Source organism: Podarcis gaigeae (genome assembly GCF_964106915.1).
Source record: "Podarcis gaigeae genome assembly, chromosome: 7".
NCBI lineage: Eukaryota > Metazoa > Chordata > Lepidosauria > Squamata > Lacertidae > Podarcis > Podarcis gaigeae.
The window spans coordinates 49,825,239-49,852,237 of record NC_139683.1 but is presented as its reverse complement, the minus strand read 5'-3'; the positions used below and the strand labels follow the sequence as shown (position 1 = coordinate 49,852,237).

Sequence of the window (26,999 nt, the reverse complement as noted above, 5' to 3'; positions counted from 1 at the left end):
TCATCGCCCTCCCCCACCAAAAAGCCGTTCTTCCTTACCCAGCAGAAGCAAACGGTGTGTGGCTTTATAAGCCAGTCGCTCTTTCTGCAACTGCTTCTCTATTTTTTTGTTGGCTTCTCGCTGTGCTTTCTCATCAATACGCTGATCCTCCGTTTTGCTGTTGCCCAAACACCCCATTGCTATCGCTTAGGGTGGATGTCAGACTGAACAGGATTATAAATAAATAGTGCAAAGAAATAATTTTTAACGGATGATAGTTATATCCCTGTGATGGTATCTTTCCTCTTTTCTTCCCCACCAGTTGTTCAAATAAAATGGTTTCTGGTCGTTTCTGATCACAGTTGGTTTCTTTTTCCTCCCCCAAAGGGATGCAGAGAAGCTTCCGGGAGAGGTAAGTGTTTTTTAAAACAGAACAAAAATCTGTACAAAAAAAAACCCCTAACACACAGTGAAAAAGAAAAGGGCTCCTCCTGGAAACCTAATGCTGGCTTTCTCTCAGCGCCACACGCGCGCGCGCGCGCGCGCACACACACACACACACACACCGAGAGAGAGGGGGGGAGGGGGGAGAGGAGCCCTCGCGCGCACACACACTTACAATCCCTATATTTCTCTGTAAAGGTCTATTTTTGTCCTTGTAACTCAGCACTGCCCCTTTCTGTGAGACCAGGAAGTAGTCAAAGTACAAACGCTGCAGGAGTGGAGGGGGGAGGGGGAGAAGTGAGAGCTGGATTCTATGGAGCGTGCTAACTCTTGAGGTTTTTTTAATAATCCGAATCCTTAAACGGGGTATGAGGGAAGTGTGGTGTGTGAAAAATCTGCTCTACATCACAAAATCGCCACTTCAAAAAATCTGACATGTGAATTCCATTTTGATCCATTGTCCCCATGTGTTAATGCATATAGCACAGGAACAAGGTTGAGCCTAGGCTAAATTCACCACCCATTTCCCCTCCCTAATGTCTCTAGGTGGTCGTTGTAGAAACATGAATTCTTATATACAAGATTGCTGTATGCTTTCAGTCTCCACCACCCCCATTCACTATAGATAAAGGGTGTTGGAAACTGGCATATTCAGGAGGATGGGATTCTATCAGATTTCAGAAATGTTGGAGTTAAACAAATGGCTAAGTGCTAAATATAAGTGTAGTACAGCAGATTTGCATACAGTCAATAAAAAGCACATTAATGGAAGGAGTTACTTTTCAGACCTGACCAGGGAATGAGTTAGTGTGAAAGTTGCAAGGCAAAACATAGGGATACAGTGAGGGGGGAAAGTGTTTGATCCTCTGCTAAATTTGCCTGTTTGCCCTCTGACAAAGAAATGACCAGTCCATAATTTTAATGATCAGTTTATTGTAGTTGTGAGAGACAGAATAACAACAGGAAAATCCCTAGAAACCCAGAAGGCAAAAGTCAGAGGTTGATGTGCGTTATTATGAGTAAAATAAGTATTTGATCCCTTTGCAAAACATGACTTAGTACTTGGTTGCAAAACCCTTGTTGGCAATTACAGAGGTCAGACGTTTCTTGTAGGTGGCCACCAGGTTTGCACCCATCTCAGGAGGTATTTTGTCCCACTTCTCTTTGCAGATCCTCTCCAAGTCAGTAAGATTTCGAGGCTGATGTGTAGCTACTCGAACCTTCAGCTCCCTCCACAGATTTTCACTGGGATTAAAGTCTGGGAGACTGGCTAGGCCACTCCAGGACCTTCATGTGCTTCTTCTTGAGCCACTCCTTTGTTGCCTTGGCCGTGTGTTTTGGGTTATTGTCATGCTGGAATACCCACCCTCGACCCATTTTCAGTGCCCTGGCTGAGGGAAGGAGGTGCTCACCCAAGATTTGACAATTCATGGTCCCGTCCATCGTCCCTTCAATGCGGTGAAGGTGTCCTGTTCCCTTAGCAGAAAAACACCCCCAGAGCATAATATGTCCCTGTCCATGTTTGACGGTGGGGATGGTGTTCTTTGGGTCATAGGCAGCATTCCTCCTCCTCCAAACATGGTGAGTTGAGTTGATGCCAAAGAGCTTGATTTTGGTTTCACCTGACCACAACACTTTCACCCAGTTCTCCTCCGAGTCATTCAGATGTGCATTGGCAAACTGCAGATGGGCCTGTACATGTGCTGTCTTGAGCAAGGGGACCTTGCAGGCTCTGCAAAACCTCAGTCCTTCACAGTGTGGTGTGTTACCAACTGTTTTCATGGTGACTATGGTTCCAGCTGCCCTGAGATCATTGATAAATTCCCTCCATATAGTTCTGGGCTGCTTCATCACCATTCTCATGATGATTGCAACTCCATGAGATGAAATCTTGCATGGAGCCCCAGACCAAGGGAGGTTGACAGTTATTTTGTGTTTCTTCCATTTGCAAATTATTGCCCCATCTGTTATCACCTTCTTACCAAGCTGCTTGGCAATAGTCTTGTAGCCCAGTCCAGCCTTGTGCAAGTCTCCAATCTTGTCCCTGACGTCCTTGGACATCTCTTTGGTCTTGGTCATGGTGGCTACTTTGGAATCTGCTGGATTGATTGCTTCTGTCGACAGGTGTCTTTTGTACAGGTACTGTAACGAGCTGGGATTACAGCAGGTGCCTCTAATCTCAGCTCCTTACATACAGTGAAGATACCAGGTAGCCTGACATCTGGCTGGCTGATAGGGGATCAAATACTTATTTCACTCATTATAATGCACATCAATCTCTGACTTTTGTCTTCTTGGTTTCTGGGGGTTTTTCCTGTTGTTATTCTGTCTCTCACAGGAACAATAAACTGACCATTAAAATTATGGACTGGTCATTTCTTCGTCAGAGGGCAAACGGGCAAATTTAGCAGGGGATCAAATACTTTTTCCCCTCACTGTAGCTGACGGTGATTTCAATAACCAATGTTTCATGAATAAGATAGCTCACTCATAGTCTACAGACAACAAAACCAATGCACTCTACAATCTGCCTCACTCAGATTATTTAACAGCATTTTCAACAAAAATGCAAAAAAGCTTTGTACTAACCACAAAAAGGAATTGGGCCAAAAAGGAAATATCATAATCCAATGGACCAGTGAGTCCAATCCCCTCTGCTGTCTCCTACATTGTTCTCATCCTGAAGACGGTGGGAGAGGTAAATGCATAGAATCATAAAATTGTAAAGTTGGAAGGAACCCCAAGGGTAATCTAGACCACCACCCCTGCAAAGCATCCATGACAGATGGACATCCAACCTCTGCTTAAAAAACTCCAAGGAAGGAGACCCCCACCTCCCGAGGGAGTTGGTTCCACTGTTTAACAGCTCTTACTATGAGAAGGATGTTTAGTTGGAATCTCCTTTCTTGGAATGTGAATCCATTGGTTTGGGTCCTACCCTCCAGAGCAGGAGAAAACAAGCTTGCTTCATCCTCCATGTGACAGCCCTTTAGATATTTGAAAATGGCTATCATACTTCCTCTCAGTCTCCTCTTTCCCAGGCTAAACATACCCAACTCCCTTAACCGCTCCTCATAAGGCTTTGTTTCCAGACCCCTTCATCATCTTTGTTGCCCTCCTCAGTACACTTTCCAGCTTGTCAATATTCTTCTTAAATTGTGGCACCCAGAACTGGACACAGTATTTCAGGTGTGGTCTGACCAAGGCAGAATAGTGTGGTACTATTACTTCCTTTGACATGGTCACGGACTAGGGAAACTACATTCCCAACAATTCCAGCAGAAAAAAAAATACTGCCAACATTACCATGGTACCAAATCTTCATGTTGCAAACAGCTGGGAGAAGGAAAAGAGGCCCAGCGGACCTCATCTAGCTTCCATTTGCCTTGAGCGATGTGATTCTTGGAAGAGGGAGGCAGGGTAACAAAACCAGGGAAGGAACAGTCTACTTGTGGTGCGTTTGCCTGCCTCAATTCTATGGGATGAAAGAGGGTTTTAAAAATGAAATATATTCCACTTGTTTTAATATGCACAGGGAAGCACAGTTAAGCACCCTTATGCCAAATATTTGCCCTAACCCCACTTTTCAACATACACAAAATGCTTCCAACAGTGATACTGCAGATAGCCAGATAAGTAGGAATTACCTTTCAGCTGCTTTTACTCCTAATCCCATACCAAATGCAACTTTACTAGATAGTCTCAAATGAATGACTGCAACGTGCATATTGACTACTTGCATCATGTGAATTCCCTGTTCTTTCTCACCTCTAACTAGGTCTGGCTGTTTCATTTCCTTGAAAGGGGACTGATATGGGCCTCTCAGGTACACCAGCCCAGAGTTAACAAACAAAAAATGTTGAGATGAGCCCAACTTTGAAAATAGCGCTGCTTCCTCCCACCCCCATAGAGTTGCTTTCTTACTTTATGTGTGAAGTTGTGTTCCTCCACTCCCGTAATATGCATTGATTCACACTTGCTTACACTGTGCCACATTTGTCTTTCTGTTGTCCTTTAACCCAGCTTCAACAGGTATTTTGGATTTCTCCACAGTTTGCTTGCGTTTTACCATCACAAATAATCTGGAGTAATCCATAAAATTGGTTATCATATTGCTCTCCCCTGACTACTTATGAATATATGAATATAAGAAAGTAGCACCGGCCTAAACCAGATCCTTATAGGACTTCACTGTTAACTTACGTTGTCTGCTCATAATTCCTGTTTTCTTTCCAATAGTTCCCCATTCTTCAATACTTCCTCATTCAGCTACTGATCTATTAAAAGACATTGTTTTATCCCATGACAACTTCATTTACTCAGATGCTTTTGGGAAGTCCTCATATTGGATGACTCCTATCTGCATGCTTGTTTATACACCCATCAGTTCCAAACAGTGAGGCAGAACTTTGCTTTTTAGAAGCAATGTCATTCCTTCATTTGAAAGTCTTATTCTTCAATATGATTAAAAATTTAAGCATATTAATGCTTTCCACTAATTTATGCAGACAGACATTAGGAAACATGCCTATATTTTCCATAAAATCCATGCACCCTTTTTAAAAAAAAACAACAACTGTGTTGCACTACCTTCCAATTCTCAAATAAACTGATTTTAGTGAATATCAACCATTTCACACTTAAGTTCTTCAATAACTCTTAGGTGTATGTTATTCTCACTCAGCCACACTCTTACTTATTGGCTGGCTGGTCCTATTTTCCTATGCTATTAATCAGTCTCATCTGTTGATACCATCCCGTGGTGCTTCTTTGAATCTAGACCCTAGTGTCTGCCTAATTTTATTTCTATTCCATTCATCTGTTTTCTTTTCTGGCACTCTACTGAACTGTTGTTTGACTGTCAATTAGGTGATTATTCTTCATGCCTTATTTCATGCTGTTTTTCCTGTTTTCTTCCAACAGAGACTTGGTTCTCAACTAATTCTGTTACTCCTGCATCTCTTGGTGATCACACACTTTTCACTTCACATGATGGGTCCAGATGGAGATATGGAAATTGCTCCTATTGTGCCTTTTCTGTTTTTGCAGCTTAATTTCTTATGTATTCTTCATTTTTATTTTGAGCATTATGTTTCTGTTTTATTCTGCTACTATTCTTCTTACTGTGATTTATTGTCTTCATAGTCCCTTGGCCAACTTCTTATCTGACTTTGAACTTCAGTTCTCCTTCTCACTGAGTTATCCTCCTCCTGTTCTTATTCTGGATGATTTCATTTCCATATTGAACAATTTGCCAACTTGGAGGCCCAATCTTTTTTCAGCCTCGTTGATGTGGTTGGCTTCTTTAATACTACTTGTACTTACTCTGCATGTAATGGATTTGATAACTTTTTCTTTTTTCAGTGTTGTTCTCCTTTTCCACTGTCCGAAAAACGTCCTTTCTTTATGCTTCTCTGGGATTCTACATTGTCTGACCCTCTTACTAAAATAGTCATGCTCTTTATCCAGATTCTTTTTCTCTTTAATTACCTTCTATTTTCTCCTGTTCTTTTTTCATCTTCCCTCAGTGAGACAGTTTCACTATTTAACACTGCTGTTTCAATTGATTCCCTCACTTCTGTTGTCCTATTCTTTCTCTTTCCTTGTTTACGTCTTCACTGTGCTACCTTTCTACTTGAGCGGCTGAATGCTTATGTCATAATAAATCTGTTAGTTTTCAAGGTGCCACAAAGACTCTTTGTTGTTCTGGGGCAATGAACAAATATGGCATTCTCTGGAAGCTACAGGTCCTGGTCATATTTTGTTTTTTTCGCTATAAATTCATGTTCAATGCCCTTTATTGTTGTTCTTCCTAAACAATCTACAGTCATACCTCATGTTACGTTTGCTTCATGATACATTTTTTCAGGTTGCGTCCTGCGGCAACACAGAAGTACTGAAAAGGGTTACTTCCAGGTTTCGCCACTCGCACATGCGAAGATGCACAAAATGACATTACGCGCATGTGCAGAAGCGGCGAATCACAACCCACGCGTTCGCATACGCGCCGCTGCGGGTTGTGTTCTATTCATGTTGCAAGCAGGCCTCTGGAACAGATCCCGCTTGCAACCAGAGGTTCCACTGTATACCTTTTTAAAATTTGCAAACGCCTCTGGAAAAGACAAATGAACTGACGTAATTCATCCTCTATAAATTATTTTATCCTGATCAAAAACAGTATTCATTTAGTCGTCTGACTAAACATTAGGAAGAACCTTTCTGACAGTAGGAGCTGTTTGGCAGTGGAATGGACTATTGAGGAGAGTGGCGGACTCTCCTTTATTGGAGGTTTTTATGCAGAGGTTGGATGGCCACCTGTCAGGGATTCTTAAGTTGTGATACCTTCATTGTAGGGGTTGGGCTAGATGACTTTTGGAGTCCCTTCCAACACTTACAATTCTACTTCTACTTAAAGGATTTTACTCTTTTTTTAGCTGAAAATAATCCCAGAGAAGCTTAGTAAGATCAACAGAGATAATAACAAATAAGACAGCTCCAATACTGCAGCTCTAGAATGTGCTGAAACTCTAGTAATCCTTATCACTCTTCTTCATCTTTGATGTCTTCCTTAGTAAGGCCTGTTCCAATGTTTTAACCTCCTTTTCCCTCTGCTAAAGACTTTGCCTCCTTCTTCAGTACTTCTTCAGTATCTCTTTACCTTTATCTTCTCCCTTCCCCCATTTCCTGCTCTCTCTTCTTCAATATCTCTCTCAACCCTTAGTCTGTTCCCCATTTCATCACCCCATCTAACACTTCCATGTGCCCCATCCCCTTGATTTCCTCTTGTCCTGACTCAAACTTCTAGGAGGTATTTTAAAAATTCCTGTTTACACAATCATTTGATTGCTGAAGGATATTGATCCTGGCAACCCTGAAATTACCTGTAAAAATATGTAATTTTTAAGACTTTTGGACTGTTTCTTAAGACTTCTAAAAGATTGTTTTTAGACATTTTGATGTATTGTTTTATTGTTGCTGTTTGCCACCTTGGGAACCTTTCTGAGGAGAGGTGTGATATACATTTCATAATAATTAAAATATCTGGAGAGCCATTTGTTTCCCATCAATCTCTAGCTCCTTTCCATCTCTATGATCTGTCTTCTTATCTGCACTTAGATTCCTCTGGCTCTTTTTGCTGGTTATATCTTCCTCTCTTGCACACTTGTTCTTTAGATTGTTCTTTATTTATGGACCTTTTCACCAGTTGATATTCAATTAATTGATTCTTACTTCTTCCTGTTGAAAAACACCTTAAGGTTTTAATCCTATGCACACTTTCCTAACAATAAATCCACTGATGCAGTGGAACTGCCTCCTAAGTAAATATGCATTGGTTTGCACTGCAAGACTCATTTTAGCTAGCCAGTTTCTCACTTTACTCTAGTGTACACAATGTTCTCTCACTGCCAGCACTCCAATCCCCAATTTCCTCCCTCTTTTTCTGTATCTCCAGCCAGAGGTCTGTCTGTAACTCCACCTTTGTTACCTCCCCTACAGGGGTTCAGACATACCAGTGGCAGTACAGAGAAAAACCTCTATAGAAAAGGATGTAGAATAATATTAGAGAAAGTCAACGTAATTTTTTCTTTTAATTTTCATTACACTGAACTTTGTGTAGGGTCCACTTGTTTCCTGAGGCCCAGTTCTTATCAACAAATTCATCAAACATGTTTCCAGTATCAGTCACATGTGTTAATAACTTCCAGTCCTAAGAGCTGTGTACCAAAATCATTATATACAATGTATGCTGCTATTTCTGTCTGCAACAACCACTCCTCAGTTTCTCTTACATCAATACTTCTACTTACCATTAGCAATCACCACTGTTGCTATTTCCGTAGTCCCATCCCACTCTCTTCTGCCATTTTCACTCTCCCTCTCTCATTCTCCCCCTCTCACATTAAGTGCCCAGAAGCAAACTGCCCTTATTATAAGCTAATTGTGGTGATGCACAACCAAACTTCGTATTGATGGAATCTAATAAGGGTATTTACTACACAATAATATGTATTCTCAAAGAAAATACACTGATAAATGTAGACATGCGTTTTTCATACTTAGCCGCAATGTTATTTTTATTAGAATGCATAAAAAGTGGCTCCCTTACAGTTCATTTCAAAGCACCATCAATTTCGCACTAATCTACTACTACCATATTCTTTGACATGTTGTCAGTTTGATAATAATCTTCAAGTCATTCATAATCTATACATATCCTGTACATACTGAGTTGCCCCTTCTGAATCGCCACAAGAGCAAGGGTGCACCCCCTTAAATTTGTATTACTGAATTTATTATCCGCTAGGATAAAGTTAGTGATGTATTATTGAGTGGCAACTGGCACTGTGTTTGTTCCGTTTGTTTTGCTGTGCAGAATGAGAGTCTAGAGTGTTGTAAAGCTACTTAATATCACTCTATGTGAGAGACTGAACCATATTAAAGGCCCTAAGTGAGAATTGTGGGTGAGGGTGGTTATCTCGTTTCTTTGTCACTGTATTGCCCCAGGTAAGCATTTGTACATCATAGTTCAATTTTTGCAAAAGAAAGAAAGTAAAGTAAAGTAAAGTAAAGGTAAAGGTACCCCTGACCATTAGGTCCAGTCATGACCAACTCTGGGGTTGCGGCACTCATCTCACTTTATTGGCCGTGGGAGCCAGCGTACAGCTTCTGGGTCATGAGGCCAACATGACTAAGCCGCTTCTGGCGAACCAGAGCAGTGCACAGAAATGCCGTTTACCTTCCCGCCAGAGCGGTACCTACCATATTTATCTACTTGTACTTTGACGTGCTTTTGAACTGCTAGGTTGGCAGGCGCAGGGACCGAGCAATGGGAGCTCACTCCGCTGGGGGGATTCGAACTGCTGACCTTCTGATCGGCAAGTCCTAGGCTCTGTGGTTTAACCCACAGCGCCACCCGCGTCCCTTAAAATAAAAGTACTGGCATCTTAAAGACTAACACATTATGGCCTAAGTTGTCTTGGTATACGGTTTGTTACATCAGAGGTAACATTACTGGTAAACCTTGAAAACCTATGCAATAATGCATTTGCTAGCTTTTAAAGTGCCCCTACACTACGGTTTTGTTTCTGTGGTAAGCCATGGCTAGTTGACCATATCTTTGACTGAAAGTATACTGTAATAATGTACCCAAAACAATACAATCAGTCTGTGGCAGATAAATAATTTTAAATTAGATCTCTGGATCTGGTGGGCTTCTTCTTTTAAAAAAGAAGGTTCTTCCCTACTGGCTTTTGGAGAAATAAAATGTACAAGTAATAGTTTACCCAATCAAGTACGATGCAGTCTAAGGGGGTTCACTTGAGCAGGGCAATTCACGATTAAGAATTATGAGCCTCAGAAAAACAGCAGCATGAACATGCACTGAGTGCACCTGACTCACCAATAGAGAGTCTGTTGTAAACCCAGTGGAACAGTCTCCATTGTAGGCCTAATCTAACACTTTTTCAAGTCAAATCATCCTTATCTTAAGCATTAAAATTCTCATTTTTCTCTCTCTGTGTGTGTATGTGTAATCTGCTTTGGGACCCAGTTAGTGAAAAGCGGGGTAATTAAAAATAAATAAACAAGTAAACTTGGTATGTGATGCTCAACTCATTGTGTGTGTTACGTTTTTAGTTGGTAAGTCTGAAGGAAAAGCTTGTGTTTCATTTCTGATTGATGCAAGCAGCTTTGGGAGATAGTACTTGTCTGAAAAGCAGGGGTGAGGAAGCAAACTACAAATGTACATATATACTCATCGCAATCATAAAAATCAACAAAGCACAACCAAGGCGGACAGCCACATCCACACATACCATGATGTTTTTGCCTGATTAAGCTATCATTTTATGAGTTATTTTGCATCCTGGGCCCCAAGAATTGTGCAGCTGAAAAAATAAACTAACACACATCTCAGATACATGTTTGCTTTTCTAGCTGAGTATCAAATAATTCAGTTACACAAAGGACCAGAACACCAAAACACCATAACTGCAAAATGTTTTAAAATGCAAATGATCTATACTTAAGTAAACAGCATACTGTTTATATGTTATATTAAACTGCAGCATTTCCTTACAACTTCTCTGTAATTAAAGTTTATATAAATCAGCATGAAACCTAAAAAAAATTAACTAAACTATTTCATTTTAGAAGAAACCAGTTGTGATTAATGTCATTATACAGAGAAATACAACACTTACTGTAAAGAACAAGGAGGAAGGAATGGTCAATGTAACAAATAACTTTTTAACTTCTTAAAAATCTAATGAGGATGCAGGCAGGAGTTATATACAGAAAAACATTTTATTCCACCAGGGAGGTAGGAAAGGGTTAAGTTTTTCTCAAGTCTAAACAATGTTGGGTGTAAGTCAAGACACTGAAGGAAAGACAAGATGCTGCTTTGACTCAGAGCATGCAAAAATCAGCCAAAAATTTACAAGAGAAATTCTCTGCTCCATGTGTGCAACCAGCCAATAGTAAGGGGAGCTGGTGATGATGTAAGGCAGTGATTTTCAAACTTTTTGAGTCCATGGCTCCCTTGACATCATCACCAGGTCCCCTTACTATTGGTTACCTAGTTGGTTTTGATTTGGGACAGGGCCTTCTCAGCAGCAGTTCCCTATTTGTGGAATGCCTTTCCTGCTGTGGTTACTTGTCTCCTTATTAATATTCAGGAGCAATTTAAGAATATTTCTGTTTACCTAGATATTCAATAGCTGAAATAAACTATTCCTGGCAACCTTGACATTATTAGCTGTGTAGCTTTTTGCTATTTCTGCAAAAGCGCAGCATGCGGAAGATCAGGCTTCCTTGTGATCTTTGAGGAAATCATCTTTGGGTTGATCTCTGGGGGAAGGGAGAAATTATCGCCATGGTAGCTGGAGTGCCAGAAAGAGGAGAAAGGATTGCCATGGTAGCTGTATTAAAGGACTTTGTAAATAGATTCAGTAACGGAGTTAACTTCAATAGACTTTTTGCATTATTGGAGAAAGAAGAGAAGTCCCTCAAACCAAAAGCAACCAAACAAAAGAAAGGAAAAAATGACTGTTAAAAATAGTCCAAAACACAAGGATGAATGTGCAAATGATGAGGCTCCAGTAAAGAAAACATCTGAATTTCCTAGTCTGTCCCCCCTATGAGTAGACACCAATGAAGAGGAAACCATTCAAGATCTCTTATCATTGAAATGCCCCTGGCTCCCTACAGCCAAAGGTCACCTTCCATGTCAGATAAAGAAGGAAACGCTGGCTAAGGAACAACCCTCCTCCAAGTAGCATTGTGTAAATACCCAAACCCAAGGGACTAATGCCACAGATTGAGCGAAGAACTCATCTTCTACAGACCCTGAAACAGGCAAATACGTAATCCATTACTGCAGAAGACATTGAGAGTGTAGACTTTCATTTTTATGATTACAAAAATGCCAGAGCAATTGTAATACAGTGGTACCTCGCAAGACGAAATTAATTCGTTCCGCGAGTTTTTTCTTCTTGCGAGTTTTTTGTCTTGCGAAGCACGGTTTCCCATAGGAATGCATTGAAAATCAATCAATGCGTTCCTATGGAAACCGCCTTCAGACCAGGTCCGGGGACAGTCTGTCCCCCGACCTCTTCTGAAGGCTGGGGGGGGGGGACAAGGGCTTTTCTTCTCACCGCAAGCCTTCAGAACAGCCTTCTGAAGGCTGGCGGTGGGAAGAAAAGCCCTTCTCCCCACCTCCCGCCCCGCAAGCTCCGGGGACAGGAGGGCTTCGCTGCCGACCGCCAGCATTTTAAGATTGCCTGGTACAGCGGAGAAGTTTCCGCTGTCCCGGGAAGGCAGGCGGGGGGGAGCAAAGACTTTTGCCCCCCGCCGGCCTTCAGAAGAGGTCCAGGACCTCTTCTGAAGGCTGGCGGTGGGCGAAAGTCTTTGCTCCCCCCCGCCTGCCTTCAAAAGCCGTCGGGATAGCGGAGAAACGTGCTGCGCTTCTCCACTATCCCGGGAAGGCAGGCAGTCGGGAGCAAAGACTTTTGCCCCCCGCCGGCCTTCAAAAGAGGTCCAGGACCTCTTCTGAAGGCCGGCGGTGGGCGAAAGTCTTTGCTCCCGACCGCCAGCATTTTAAAAGAGGTCCCCGGAAATTTCCCTATGGGCTTTCTTCTTGCGAAGCAAGCCCATAGGGAAATTCGTCTGGCGAAGCACCTCGAAAAACGGAAAACTCTTTCTTCTTGTGGGTTTTCCGTCTTGCGAGGCATTTGTCTTGCGAGGTACCACTGTACGTAGTAACCAGCAGGTGGCAGATATTATTTTGAGGGCCAGACCCTCCCTTAATAAAATCAGAATGTAGGCAACGCGATATTTCAAACAAACCCATCCCCTCATTATTCGTCCTAACAGGATGAAGAGTGCCGACAGGGCAGCTGATTGACCTTGATAGCGATGTGGAGAACCTAAGCCAGCAAGGTCTAGCCGGAAACAGTATGTCTCACCTATTGGCTGACGGAACACCAGACACCACCAGTCTTCTTGCATTGTCCATGGAGTTTGGGACAACCAAATTATCTAGGAGGCCCTCCAAGGAAGTAGATGTGGCATCAAGGTTCCTGGCTGATGGGCCCATCCCTGCCACAGAATTGATGCACGGAATAATTAGCAGCCTCAAAGAAGTAGCTTCTGGCACATCGTGGGAAAGTCTATCTTCCACTAAAACATCTATAATTATAGACAAACTAAGTGAAATTCAGATGGGTCTGCTGGTTATAGACTCCCAAGTTGATCCAAATTCCATTGATGGATACAATCAAGGTGTTGAGGAAAAGGAAGCCATAGAAGCATCTTTCGATGCCCTACCAAGGAGGGGTCAAATTTTAATAATTTATATTTGTTTTATGATTCTATTTTGTAGGCTATCTTGTAAATCTAGATTTTAAAAATTATGTTAAAAAAGTAAATAGATTCAACAAGATGGGACTATAAAATTTTCAATTATCAGTACCAATTTATTTTTGTTTTATGAGCTGCACATTTTATTGCATAGAAAAAGAGAATAAAATAAGCCAATTTCACCCTTGCTTAGTCTGAGTTAGCACCAGCAAGTTACTTGGAAGTCCAAGTCCATATCCCTCACTTTTTCAATATATCCCCTGCAAGTGCCACTGAAATAAATGGCACATATGTTAAGATAGTGCTGCAATCCTACAGATGTTTAAGTCTTAACTGACTTAATGCATGTAAAGTACATGGGATTGTAGCCTTTGATTAATACTGACAGCAAAAGAAAACACATGTATAGTTTTAAATATGGAATTTTAGAAATGTGTGCATCTTGGATTCAGATACACCACGGATGTTGTTCAGAATATGAATATGCCTTCCAGCTTCTACAACTTTAAAAAATTTCTTCCGAGACTGGATAGCCCCTGCAAGATAAGAAAAGGATACTTCCTTGTTTGAACACATGAAAAATGATGGTGGTGGGGTATCTGCACAGCAGGAGGAAGTTTACAATGAATTGAGTTGGCGAGTCCAATAATTTCACTTCTTGTTCTCCAACCTTTGAGAAATTGTGTTGTCTCTACTCTTCACAATTTTATTAGAGGTTAACAGAGAATAAAGTTATAATTTCCCTGCAATCCTCTCCCCTTCTCAATTTCCACCAGGCCTCTTGTTTACTCCTATCTCCTGCTTGTCTATATTTAAGTTATTTTGGGCCTTTTCTCTTTTCTTAATCTCTTAGTGCTTGTCCTACTGCTCATCCTTTATTATTCTATATTGTTTTCAAATGCTAATAGCACAGTTAGAACTCTCTTTTTAGTTTTCTTAAGCATTCATAGAGTTGTTAATATGTTTTGCTTGTGAAAGGAATGAGAACTGATCAGTATTGCAAAAACAAGCAATGTAACAGGAACCTGTAAATATTTTTTTTTAAAGTTATTTATAGTTTCACAATATGAACATGTGCGGGGTTTTTTCCCTTTCAGTGAAAAACAGAGTAGTGAGACAAAATGTTACACTGGTACACTTGCTACAGCTTTGGATTGACAAAGCACTAGGTGGTACTAAGAGAAAAATTTTGCTGCAGTAGATTAAAGAGTTCTGAAGCACTTTTTAAAAGACTAAGACATTTATTAAGCTTGAAATGCCAGCCTAAGCCTACTTTACAAGATGCATGTAGTGGCCTGGAAATTTGGTATGTTGCTATCTACTACAGTAGAGATGAAGTGGTTTTACACCGAGTCAGAAATATAATACATGAGCCTATGAGAGTGTGATACACCTTCGATGTACTAAAGCCTAACAACACAAATTGAATACATGATCTGAGTTAAATGCATGATCCATTCAAAGTTGTGCCTCAATTACTTGGAGCTGGGAATTGTAGCTTTGTGAGGGATATACTACAGTTCCCAAGATTCTTTGGGGGAAGGCACGTTTTTAAAAGTGCTATAAAATGTGCTTTTAAATGGGGTGTGGGTGTGACCTCATTTGGAATTGACCATCCATTAATTTCTAGCTCTACTAATAAGCATTTTATTTTAGATAATAAACTTTTGTGGTGTGCTCGTTTCAGTGACAAAGAGATGTTTACAAACGGCAAAATTTCCAACATGGAAAATTCTGGGTATGAAATATCATGTTCCTCGTATATGATCCTTGGAGTCCCTTCCAAGTCTAGAATTCTATGGTTACTTATTATTAACACATGTCAATTATGACCTGTGCGCATACAGTGAGAAGCCCCAATTTGCAGTGGGTTTCCTTAGTACAGACATGCTTCACAAAGACAAGTGTTCATTAATCAGGTGATCAGTGAGGGATGTGAAGCACGAGCAATTTTCTATATAAATACATTATTCATGTAAAAACAGAGAGCCACTTCACCTGTGCCCTATCAGCCCAATTCCACTGCAACAGAAGAATTTTTATAGCCTCAGTCTGGGATCTGTTTTAAATTATTTGCAACATGATAAAAATATAATGTTATTTGAAGTTAGCCATCTATGTTCTGACATATAATTACAGGAATGTTTGACTAGATCTTAATGTGTGCAATGCTAGGTTTCTGATTTGGTGAAGAAAGAGAGTAATTTAAGTCCAAATCAGAATCTGGTTGTCATGAAAGGTGACTTGAAAGGAGAGACTGAATAGACAACTATCAGACTAGGGCTTTACCAGCAGAAGGGGATGGGAGTGGCAATTTTGTCTTCAGGCAGGGCTTAAAAACAAGAAATTATTTGTTTACCACTGATAAACCTAGTATATTCACTCAAAGATAAAGTCACACTCATTCAATACCTGTTCATCCTTTCCCCATCAAATATATCAATACTTCCAGGCACCAGTTCAAGACCACAGCATCTCCTGGTTCAGATGAAATGAGGGATAGCTCAGTCGGTAGAGCATAAGACTCTTAATATCAAGGTCGTGGACTAAGCAAAGTGCCAGAGCAAGGAAAACCTTTCCTCTACTGGGCCATCGTAGGAGCGATGCCAGCTATCTGAAGCCTATGCTTTTTTTACAGGCTATTAACTTTTGTCAACTGTATTATTCTCAATATGCTTCATAACAAAAGTGATAGGATCCTCTTCAATCAGATTTATTTTTGGATGACAAAAGCTCAGGAATACAAACTTATTTTTCTTTTGCGGAGATCGTACATATTTGTCCCACAATGTACACATTAAAGGTAAAGAGACCCCTGACCATTAGGTCCAGTCGTGGCCGACTCCGGGGTTGCGGCGCTCATCTCGCTTTATTGGCCGAGGGAGCCGGCGTACAGCTTCCGGGTCATGTGGCCAGCATGACTAAGCCACTTCTGGCGAACCAGAGCAGCGCACGGAAACGCTGTTTACCTTCCTGCCGGAGCCGTACCTATTTATCTACTTGCACTTTGACGTGCTTTCAAACTGCTAGGTTGGCAGGAGCAGGGACCGAGCAACAGGAGCAGGGATTCGAACCGCTGACCTTCTGATCGGCAAGTCCTAGGCTCTGTGGTTTAACCCACAGTGCCACCCACATCCCCAATGTACACATTACGTATACTATAAACTGGAATCCATTTCACAAAATCTTACAAACCAAATGATCTGTTTTTTAAGGTGCCATTACATTCTTTTTCGGTTTCTCAATCAAACCATAAACCAGCATTCTGCATGGTCAGATTCTGCCTGGAACCACCCAGGCTGCATGGATGCAGTGTCCTCCTGTCTTGTACTATCTTGGTATTTACACATCCATACATGACTGGTGATGGGTGTGAAGCACGTGATTTTTTTTTAATGTCTTCTCTTGCCTGAACCTTGCTTAAATACCAGCTCAATTGCAGGGTTAGATCCTGCTACCACCCTGCCTGAGGTCCTGCAAGGGCTTATCCGCAGGATAATCCTACTTAGCTGATCTAAGCTTATCTTCTTAGGGACACCAGGACAAGAGTGTATTTGAAAAGCCAATTAATGGCTAAAATGGGAAAACACAATTTTTATTTTTATTTTTAAATCAACATTATTAAAACTAAACTGTAACAGGAGTAAAGAGGATCAACAATGAAAACAAGGTGAAACACTCAGACAATGGACGGATGAAAACTAAGGTGTATTCTAGGAGGTATTCCAAAGGCACATAAGAACAAAATTCCCAGGGTTAGAACTGTCTACTGGAATCAGGCTGTGCATTTTTTCCTATTGCAAAACAAATGTCCCCCCACAAACAGTGAAGCGATATACAAGAAGGCTACCTTATTCACGGCCTGTTCACTGCAACCATCTACTGGGGGCTCCATGATGCCACATACATTGGAGTTTGATTCTATGGTGATTTGGACTAGGTCCTGTAGAACATCATCATCATCATCATCATCATCATTATTATTATTTTGCATTTTTATATGCTAAAAGCTTTTTAATTTCCCAGAAGGATGGGCACTATCTAATGGTTATTTAAATAAAGGTTTTATCTGCTTTGTTTTGAATATGATGTTTGGTGGCTTATAAATATTTTTAAAACATTTCATAAAACCTATTTTATGACTCGCTGATAAGCCAACAAGATCAACCAGGCCAGATACATCGGCTGCTGTACTTTGCTCCTCTCTCATCTTTCCTTGTTAGAGGCAAACCACAGTTCACGATATCACTCAAACATTGGTTTGGAGTTGACTTGCAAACTAGAACTGGAAAGCAAGACCAAAACCCCAGAAATATGCAAACCCAAGGCTAGGACATGTAATGCCTAAACCATGGTTTGGTGTTCCATCTGAACTGCTTTAACATCAGAACCCAGGATCACAATTAAAAGCAATGCAGTAGACTTTTGTTACAGGCAGTTTTTTTTTTGGCTCTGGCACAAACAATTACTGGAGAGGTGCCAGCATAACAAAGTAGTTTCTTTTCAATTAGATGATCTAATAGACCCCGTGATGATCCAAGCACAACAAACAAATTGTCTGAGGACTTTCTCTCTGAGTCAACATGCCAAACGGCAAAAAATAAATAGCAAAAACATGATTTTTTTTTGCTATTAGTACCAGGACTTTACTTTCCTTATAGTAAGCTCTTTTGCAAGTACTGCACACACAATTCCTTCCAGCCCCCACTGCTATTTTTATTAAGATACTTGGTTTTCTTTAACTCACTCAAAGATTCTTGAAACAGATTAAGAAAACTGATGTATAAGCATCTGTTTGTGATGTTTAGCAACCTTCCAAGTAAGCTGCATTGCCAGGTTTGGTAGTACACAAACGATTTGGTACAAGACTCATTACAGCATTTCTCATGTATTAAACTGAAAGTGATAGCAACAAAAGTTTTAGGTAAAGATTTCAGAAAGATATGATTAAGAGCAGTAAGGGGCAGAGAAGAAGTAACCTATAAAAACAAAGACCCAGTTATCACATAACGTTCTATGGCCATATAACATTATATGCTCATAGGTAGCAGAATGGAACATTAAAAAAAAAAATCGTTCCTGCATTTGAAAATGGTGTATTGGGACATTGGCACTTCCTGGATTCATTGGTGAACAGGACTACTGGCTGAGGTTAACACTGTTCATAGGTGAAATAAATAAAACATTGTCCAGTAGCACCTTAGAGTCCAACTAAGTTTGTTCTGGGTACGTATAAGCTTTTGTGTGCATGCACACTTTTTCAGATACACTGAAACAGAAGTCACCAGACCCTTATATATAGTGGGAGGGTGGGGTGGGGTTTTTCTCAGGAGGGTAGTAGGAGATGTTTTTTTCTGAGGAAAAACCCCACCCCACCCTCCCACTATATATAAGGGTCTGGTGACTTTTGTTTCAGTGTATCTGAAGAAGTGTGCATGCACACAAAAGCTTATACCCAGAACAAACTTCGTTGGTCTCTAAGGACACGGGTGGCGCTGTGGTTAAACCACTGAGCCTCTTGGGCTTGCCGATCAAAGGTCGGCGGTTCAAATCCTTGTGAAGAGTTGAGCTACCGTTGCTCAGTCCCAGCTCCTGCCAGCCTGGCACTTCAAAAGCACATCAAAGTGCAAGTAGATAAATAGGTACTACTCTGGTGGGAAGGTAAACAACGTTTCCGTGCGCTGCTCTGGTTTCGGTGTTCCATTGCGCCAGAAGCGGCTTAGTCATGCTGGCCACATGACCTGGAAAAACTGTCTGCGAACGAACGTCGGCTCCCTCGGCCTGTAAAGCGAGATGAGTGCTGCACCCCAGAGTCGTCTGCGACTGGACTTAACTGTCAGGGGTCCTTTACCTTTTACCTTTTTTAAGGTGCTACTGGACAATTTTTTATTTATTTCGACTGAGTCAGACCTACCTGAATCTGTTCATAGGTGTATGACTACTAACCCTGTTCACAGAAAAAAAATTAAAGAGATTACTAATCCTCACATGACTCCATGTGAAGGTACATACTGGATCACATTTTAATATCTAATTATAACACAGAAAGTGAGATCAGTGAACAACAGTGCAAGACTTACAACCTACGTTTGGTATTCCACCTGTTTCCCTTCCCTTGTGTATTCCAAAACAATCATTTATGCAGAGGAATCATTACAGTGGTGCCCCGCAAGACGAACGCCTCGCAAGACGAAAAACCCGCTAGACGAAAGGGTTTTCCGTTTTGGAGGCGCTTCGCAAAACGAATTTCCCTATGGGCTTGCTTTGCAAGAAGAAAGCCCATAGGGAAATCTCCGGGGACCTCTTTTAAATGCTGGCGGTGGGGAGCAAAGCCTTTCCCCCCCCTCCGGCCTTCAGAAGAGGTCCAGGAAGGCCGGCGGGGGCGAAAGGCTTTGCTCCCCACCGCCAGCATTTTAAAAGCAGTCCGGGATAGCAGGGAAGCGCTTCCCGCTATCCCGGACGGCTTTTGAAGGCAGGCGGGGGGGGGAGCAAAGACTTTTGCCCCCCGCCGGCCTTCAGAAGAGGTCCTAAAAGTCTTTGCTCCCCCCGCCTGCCTTCCCGGGGGCTTTAAAATCGCCCCGGGACAGCCTTCGCTGCCGCCCGCCAGCATTTTAAAAAACCCCGGGACAGCGGAGGCTGTCCGGGGCGATCTTAAAATGCTGGCGGGTGGCAGCGAAGCCTTCGCTGCCGCCCGCCAGCATTTTAAAAAACCCCGGGACAGCGGAGAAGTCCTCTGCTGTCCCGGGGTTTTTTAAAATGCTGGGGGTGGGAAGAAAAGCCCTTGTCCCCCCCCCCAGCCTTCAGAAGAGGTCGGGGGACAGACTGTCCCCGGACCTGGTCTGAAGGCGGTTTCCATAGGAATGCATTGATTGATTTTCAATGCATTCCTATGGGAAACTGTGCTTCGCAAGACGAAAAACTCGCAAGACGAAAAAACTTGCGGAACGAATTAATTTCGTCTTGCGAGGCACCACTGTACATGGCCTTATTTAGGGAAAGCTTGGGGACAAAAAAGTTTTTAAAATCATCAGATATAATTTTATCTATCACTTTTTAAAGTGATAGAATCAGTTATGCTTATTCATGTACAAAACACATAGGAAGGCACCCCCTTTCACACATAATAATTACATGTTTTTACTCCCAGTTTGCAGTGCACTGTGGTCTAACTTATGCGTATTAATAGGAGCGCAATATTTTGGTCTTCTTTGAGCGTCTATACTGAATCTCTAACAGATGAACATGGAACTGAAGGAAATAAAAAGACATTTTGTACCCAGGTGATGCAAATGAATCCATAAAACTGGCCCTGGAATCAACAGCAATAAGGAAGGAATAATCATTAAATTAAAGATGCAGATACACCCTTTCAACAATATACAAATAGTAATATGACACACTGACACTGTATCTGTATATAATGAAATATCCACTACTGAGGAGAAAATCTGAACCTTAGAAATTGAAAATCAACACACATTTAATCTGATTTCAAAGCTTTCCCCATGTTCTTGGCTTTCAGCTCCCCATTCCATCCAGCTGATCAGTGTGGACACAATGGTCACACTGTTCTAATACTACTATTTTTATACATTCATTTTAAGGTGTGTGTGCATATTTAACGAATGTGCATGTATTTCTGGAACCTTATCAAGAATATGAATCTTCACTGTGAAACATTGCATTCATCTTCAGATAAGGCTTGTAAAATATATGACTGAAGGAGTTGCCCTAAAGACCAGTGCCGGTCAACTCACCATGAAGTTGTTACAGTAAGTGCTACTCTTTTAACATTGGGAAAAAAGGTGCCGGTACTTCATAACCTTGAGTACACCCAGAAAAAGCACTGAAAAACTAACCAAATACAAGTGGGGGTAGCATGCAAACATATAAAGTGTAAAAAAGGTAAAGAAATTAATACAAATTTACTTGAAAGAATATTACCTTTCCCTGGTATCAGTAAATAACACTGCTTTGGGGAAGGCCCATAACCCAGTAGTAGAGCATCTGCTTTACATGCAAAAGGTCCCAAGTTTCATCCCCAGTATATCCAAGTATTATTATTATTATTATTATTATTATTATTATTATTATTATTATTCCTACCTACCCTTCACCCTAGGGTCCCAGGGTGGGTTACAACATTAAAGCACAACACTTAAAACAGTTTAAAACAACCTACAACCACAAAAATAAAGAGTGTCCTGAAGTGTCAAAGGCCAGGGTAAAGAGTATGTCTGAATCATTCTCCGCAAGCTGTATAATGAAGGTGTCAGACACACCTCTGTGGGGAGGAAGTTACACACTTTAGGGGCCACCACAGAGAATGCCCTCTCCTGGGCTGCCACCCCCTAAGCCTCTGAGGGTTGGGAAACTACCATGAGTGCCCCCTCTGCTCATTTCTCCACCCAAGAGTGTATGTTGTGAAGGAGGTGCTCTTTCCGATATTTGGGGCCTGAGTGGTTTAGGGCTTAAAACACTTATGTGAGTAGCTTGAATTAGAACCGTAAACGAAATGGCAAACCGTGCAGCTGTTCTAAAACAGTTGTTGTATGAGATCTAATGGAACCACAGCCAGTAATCTGGTTACTGCATTTTGGACCAACTGAAGTTTCCGGGTCATCTTCAAGGGCAGCTGTACATACAGAACATGGCAATAATCCAATCCAGAAGTTACCACAGGATGGAGTACAGTGTTCAAGTCATCTCAGTCCAAAAGAGGTCACAACTCGCAAACCAGCCAGAGGTGAAGAAAGGTACTTCTAACCACTGAGGCCACCTGAACCTCCAGTGACCAGGTAGGGCTGCAAGTGTCCCATGAAACGCTGGAGGGCCACTGGCTGTCAGTGTATACTGACCAAGATGGGAGCAGGTGACGCTGTAATCTAAACCACTGAGACTCTTGGGCTTGCCAGTCAGAAGGTTGGCGGCTCGAATCTGTGCTATGGAGTGAGCTCCTGTTACTTTGTCCCAGTTCCTGCCAATCTAGCAGTTCAAAAGCATACCAGTGCAAGTAGATAAATAGGTACCATTGCAGTGGGAAGGTAAACGGTGTTTCTGTGCACTCTGGCACTCACCACGGTGTCCTGTTGTGCCAGAAGCGGTTTAGTCATGCTGGCCACATGACCCAGAAAGCTGTCTGTGGACAAACGCCGGCTCCCTTGGCCTGAAGCAAGATGAGCATCGCATCCCATAGTTGCCTTTGACTGGACTTAACCGTTCAGGAATCATTTATCTTTCTTTCTTTTTTTACTGACCAGGATGGACCAACAATACGACACAAATAAGGCAACTTTCTATCTTCAATCAAAATATATTTTGAGCAATCTCATGCATAAGTTTCCTGTAATTTGAAAAAATGATAGGAAAAAATTAATTTACTCTATAATTTTTTTAATTAAGTATGCTTGTTCCTCTTTTTTGTAGACAAATGAATGTGGCTTAAATAAGATTGTGGTAGTCTCTCATCAATGTATAGATGAAGTCCACATCCAACTAACGTACAGAACCTAGCTCCCACAACATTATCATTTACACCTATACTGAACAGCCAGAGACCAAAGCCTATGTATTAAAACAATTGCAGGTCAGCAATCAGCTCTTGGATAATGTTAACTATGTTCGTGAATCTTACATTCCAGAAGTGAAATGCTTTAAATGTAGAAGAGAAAGAATGCATGACAATCACTAACCATGTAACCAAGCACCTGTTTCCAGGCAACAGAACAGCAGTGTGGCATCTGCCTCACACAATCATGCTCTCCTCTCCTTAGAGGTATTGAAGATAGAAGCCCAAGAACCCTTTCAATGGAAAAATCGCATAGGCTGAAACCAAAATTATTCTGAAGGAGAAGAAAGGACATTTTATATCCACAGCTTTGGCTACAATATTCTAGATCTAGCAGTCAGGAAACAAAATCCAGAAACAAATGCTTGGCAAAAAGGAATACACACCAGCAAAAATTAACAATATCTTACTCATTTATTTTAACAACCTGGAACACCACTGTACATGATTACCATGGTGAGGGGGGGAAATGCAAGGTTAATACACTGCAGAATTGTGTGTCCATGCATGTACGTGAATTTTAAATAAGACAACAGTACATTCTGTCTGATCAAATACATTAATAGAAATTCCAACAATTTATAGATGAAAGGCTGCATCTAGCCCAGTGTTTTTTGCCCAGCCAATATAGTTTTCTGTGTCAGTTGGTTGTTTTAGTTGGCTACATGCCCTGCTTTCTTTTCCAAGGTATTTGTTTAATTTGCAATTCTAATTGTTGTGCCCATTGCTACTTAGTTTTGTGATGGAGTAATAATTATTTATTATTTATTGGATTTGTTTTATGGATTCTGTTATTTTCATACAATTTTTTACTGTATTTCATTTCACTGTGCCCCATTCTGAGATTGAAACACTGAACGAAGAGTGAGCTATAAACACTCAATACTGTAATAATGCATACAAAATGTCACCGCTTTAAAATTCTTTTATAATTTAGCCTTATACTAACATTGTTAACACTAGATGAAGAGGGACAGAGTGATTTTAACCCAGCTTGGGGAGCAGTGGGATGGCAGATTGACCACTGCATTCCAAACTATGATCCTTGTCCCACAAAGGGTGATGGCTTATTGGGTTTTTGTTGTTGTTGTGAAGCTCCAGGGTGGCACAGCCCAGGGGGTCTGGATTTGGCCCTTCTCAGGAAGCTGGAACAGCTTCCCATCCAGCAGATCCATGGGTTCACTCTAGCCCACCTCATTTCAGGGACCTATCTTTGCTACCATCTGGAAGAACTCAGCACAAGCAGCTTCTCAACTGCTTGCACTTTTGGCAGGTGAAGCGGAGGCGCGTGCACACCCACACCCCCACACCCCACCAGCAGAGAGCCATCTCTACCTTATCTTAACTCTCTTCAGCAGCAGAGATCTGGATAAGAGGATAGCTGCGCTGATAGCAAATGTTAAGCAATGATTTTTATAACGGGAGGATGGTTTGAATGTAGGCCTTGGACTGAATCCTAAAATTTCGCATGTGGATGGGTAACTTAAAATAACAGAAGATAGTATTGCTATGAGATGCCACATCAAAAAGGCTAGTTCAAGGACCAGCTGAGGTAAATTTGTTTGCATAGGCTTGACAGACACTGAAAAAGCCCAGGTGGTCTCTTTATTCACTGTAGTTCCTGCTACAATTGCACTCTGTAATATGTTTGGCTAGTAAGCAACTATTTCTAATTAAAATACACGACATCTCATCTGTATAAACTATAAAATACGATATACAACACTATTATCATGCAGTATCTTAGAAGGAATAATTACACACACAAAAAAAAGATTTTTGGTGGGGGCCTTGCAGCAATAATACAGCTGCAAAATAAACCATGTATTTAACTCAAACAGAGCATGGAAAATGTTGTGGTGCTCACAATAAACAAAGCTGCGCTTGCACACATCTTTGTGCATTTACCTTGCTTCTTAACAGTGGCAGTCACAAAGTCTATACAGATGTGTGTGGCTATTGAAGGTTTTTGGTTTGCAATTTTTGCAATAGCTCTTTACCAAGTCATCCCATTGCTGTTTTTAAACTACTCGTTATTCCAAAAGAAATTAAACAACTGCAGTGAAGGAAAGCTTCCAAAGCAACCATATATGTTTATGTGCTAATAGATCGGATGTATAAAGACTCAGATCAAAAACACATTGACCTGGCCTTTATCTGTCATGGGCCTTTGCTTTCATCTGTAGAGATCTGTAGAGGCTCCAACAGACCACTTTTGACCATAGGATACTCTTTTCTGTTTTTTATTTTTACTTATTGGAACCTTCAGACTCAGAGGCAGTACCCTTCTGAACAACAGTTGTTGGGAAGCAAGAGAATGGCCCTTCTTGTGGAACTGGAGAAGCCTCTATTTGGCTGGTTGCTGAGAAACAGCATGCTGCACAAGACAAATATTTGCTCTGATCCAGCAGGGGTTGTTCTACATTATTTATTAATTCATTATTACACTTATACCCCACCTTTCCTGCAAGGACTTAAAGGTGGTGAACATGTGTTGGCAATAGGGAATGGGTGGTGGTCATGTACAAAGCCAATAAAATGGAAGAGAAGAATAGATAGACACAAGCTACTCAAGTGTGCCTGGTAGGACCACATCCACGATGCAAGTCATCAGCACCTGTGATTTTAGTTTAAAATTGTTTTTCCTAGTGCATGGTTGAGGAGGGGATCTCCTGTATTCCCAGCTGATGCTGTATGTATAGCACCAAGAGTGTTACGCAATAAAGCAACATATAGATCTAGCCAGGAAAATGCATTCAGCAATTTTTGATATGATGCAAGACAGTAAGAGTTACAAAAGATGAAGAATGCCCTCTACTGTTTTAGTGAGTAGCTAACAGTTGAATGCACATGGTTCTGAGATTTGTTTAAATTGCCATACAAATATCTAAGGCTACTTTCACCTGTTCAGAAAGACTTCACCACAAGGCCACAGTCACAATAAAGACTAAAAAAGTTGCACCATTGTTTCCTCTACATACTATGATTATTTTCAAGCATTTATCTTGTCCCTAGCCTGGCTAGTGATGCCCCTTCAGAAGAGGCATACATGAGGCTTCCTCCAGAATTTTCTGGGAGAGACCAACTGATTTTGAGGTTGAAATGGCTTTTGAGGTTGAAATGGCTCTTGAAATGGCTTTGCTCCTAAGAATACTTTATTGCCATTCCACCACCAAAGGTCTTCCTAGTTTCATAGGAGCTTAGTAGTAAGTAACAGGAGAATAAATCATTAACACAGAGGAGGAACTCAGTGTCAACTAATTGGTCCATGATCAGTTTTGCTATGACTAATTATAAATCCTGAGAGATAAATAATTCCATACCGGTTGCAGAAAAAGTGCTGGACTGTCCTGTTCCTTCCTGTTCAAAACAATTAACATTAATGTCAAAAGTTGAAACACATATCCTTGCTACCTTGGCTACTTTAGTGCTGGAGTTAAACGTAGCAACATGTTTTAACAGATTATTCAGTATTCTTACAGATCACTTTGCCAAATACTGATAAATTGGGATTTATGGACTGAAGTATATTGATTTGATTAAATTGAGTAATTCTAGCATCAAGCTACTACCTATACCTATAAAGTCAAGAAAACTGTATAGTTAGAAAAACATTCACATTTATAAAAACAACAAAAAAAAAAATCTTCCAGTAGCACCTTAAAGACCAACTAAATTAGGTGGACTTCCATTTCATGCGGCTCAATGTGGTGCCTTCCATAGTTTCAGTTACAGATAGGTAGCCGTGTTGGTCTGCCATAGTCAAAACATGATTAAGTTCACCTGATATTTTCCCACATGAAGATCATCTCAGGATTTGTGAGCAGGGGGGACTAAATAGTCTTTAAGGTGCTACTGGAAGAATTTTGTTTTGTTTTGACTATGGCAGACCAACACGGCTACCTATCTGTAACATTCACATTTATATACAACACAATAAACACTGAAATAAGGGCTGCACTGGTTCCCCAACAAATTTATTTTTATCAAAATAAAAACATTCAGTCCCCCCTGCCCACAAATCCTGAGATGATCTTCATGTGGGAAAATATCAGGTGAACTTAATCATGTGTGTGTGTTTCCTGATACTGGGGAATGCTCCCTGTTATTGGAGGTGGGGAATCAATATTGTGTGATCTCCACAATCAGG

The 26,999-nt window shown here is 41.1% G+C and overlaps 1 protein-coding gene across 5 annotated transcripts in view; it reads right to left on the bottom strand.

The window, feature by feature from the left end:
- The window catches only part of GNAL (G protein subunit alpha L), a 171,929-nt gene that overhangs the window by 79,087 nt on the left and 65,843 nt on the right, over nt 1-26,999 (bottom strand). The window contains exon 1 of one of the 5 annotated variants that reach the window (XM_083746798.1): nt 39-510. The exons of the other annotated variants lie outside the window; for them this stretch is intronic. Coding sequence (XP_083602924.1) covers nt 39-177 — 139 coding nt within the window. The 5' untranslated portion in view covers nt 178-510. Of the gene's footprint in view, nt 1-38; nt 511-26,999 lie in introns of those variants that run through there. 5 annotated transcript variants of the gene reach the window in all.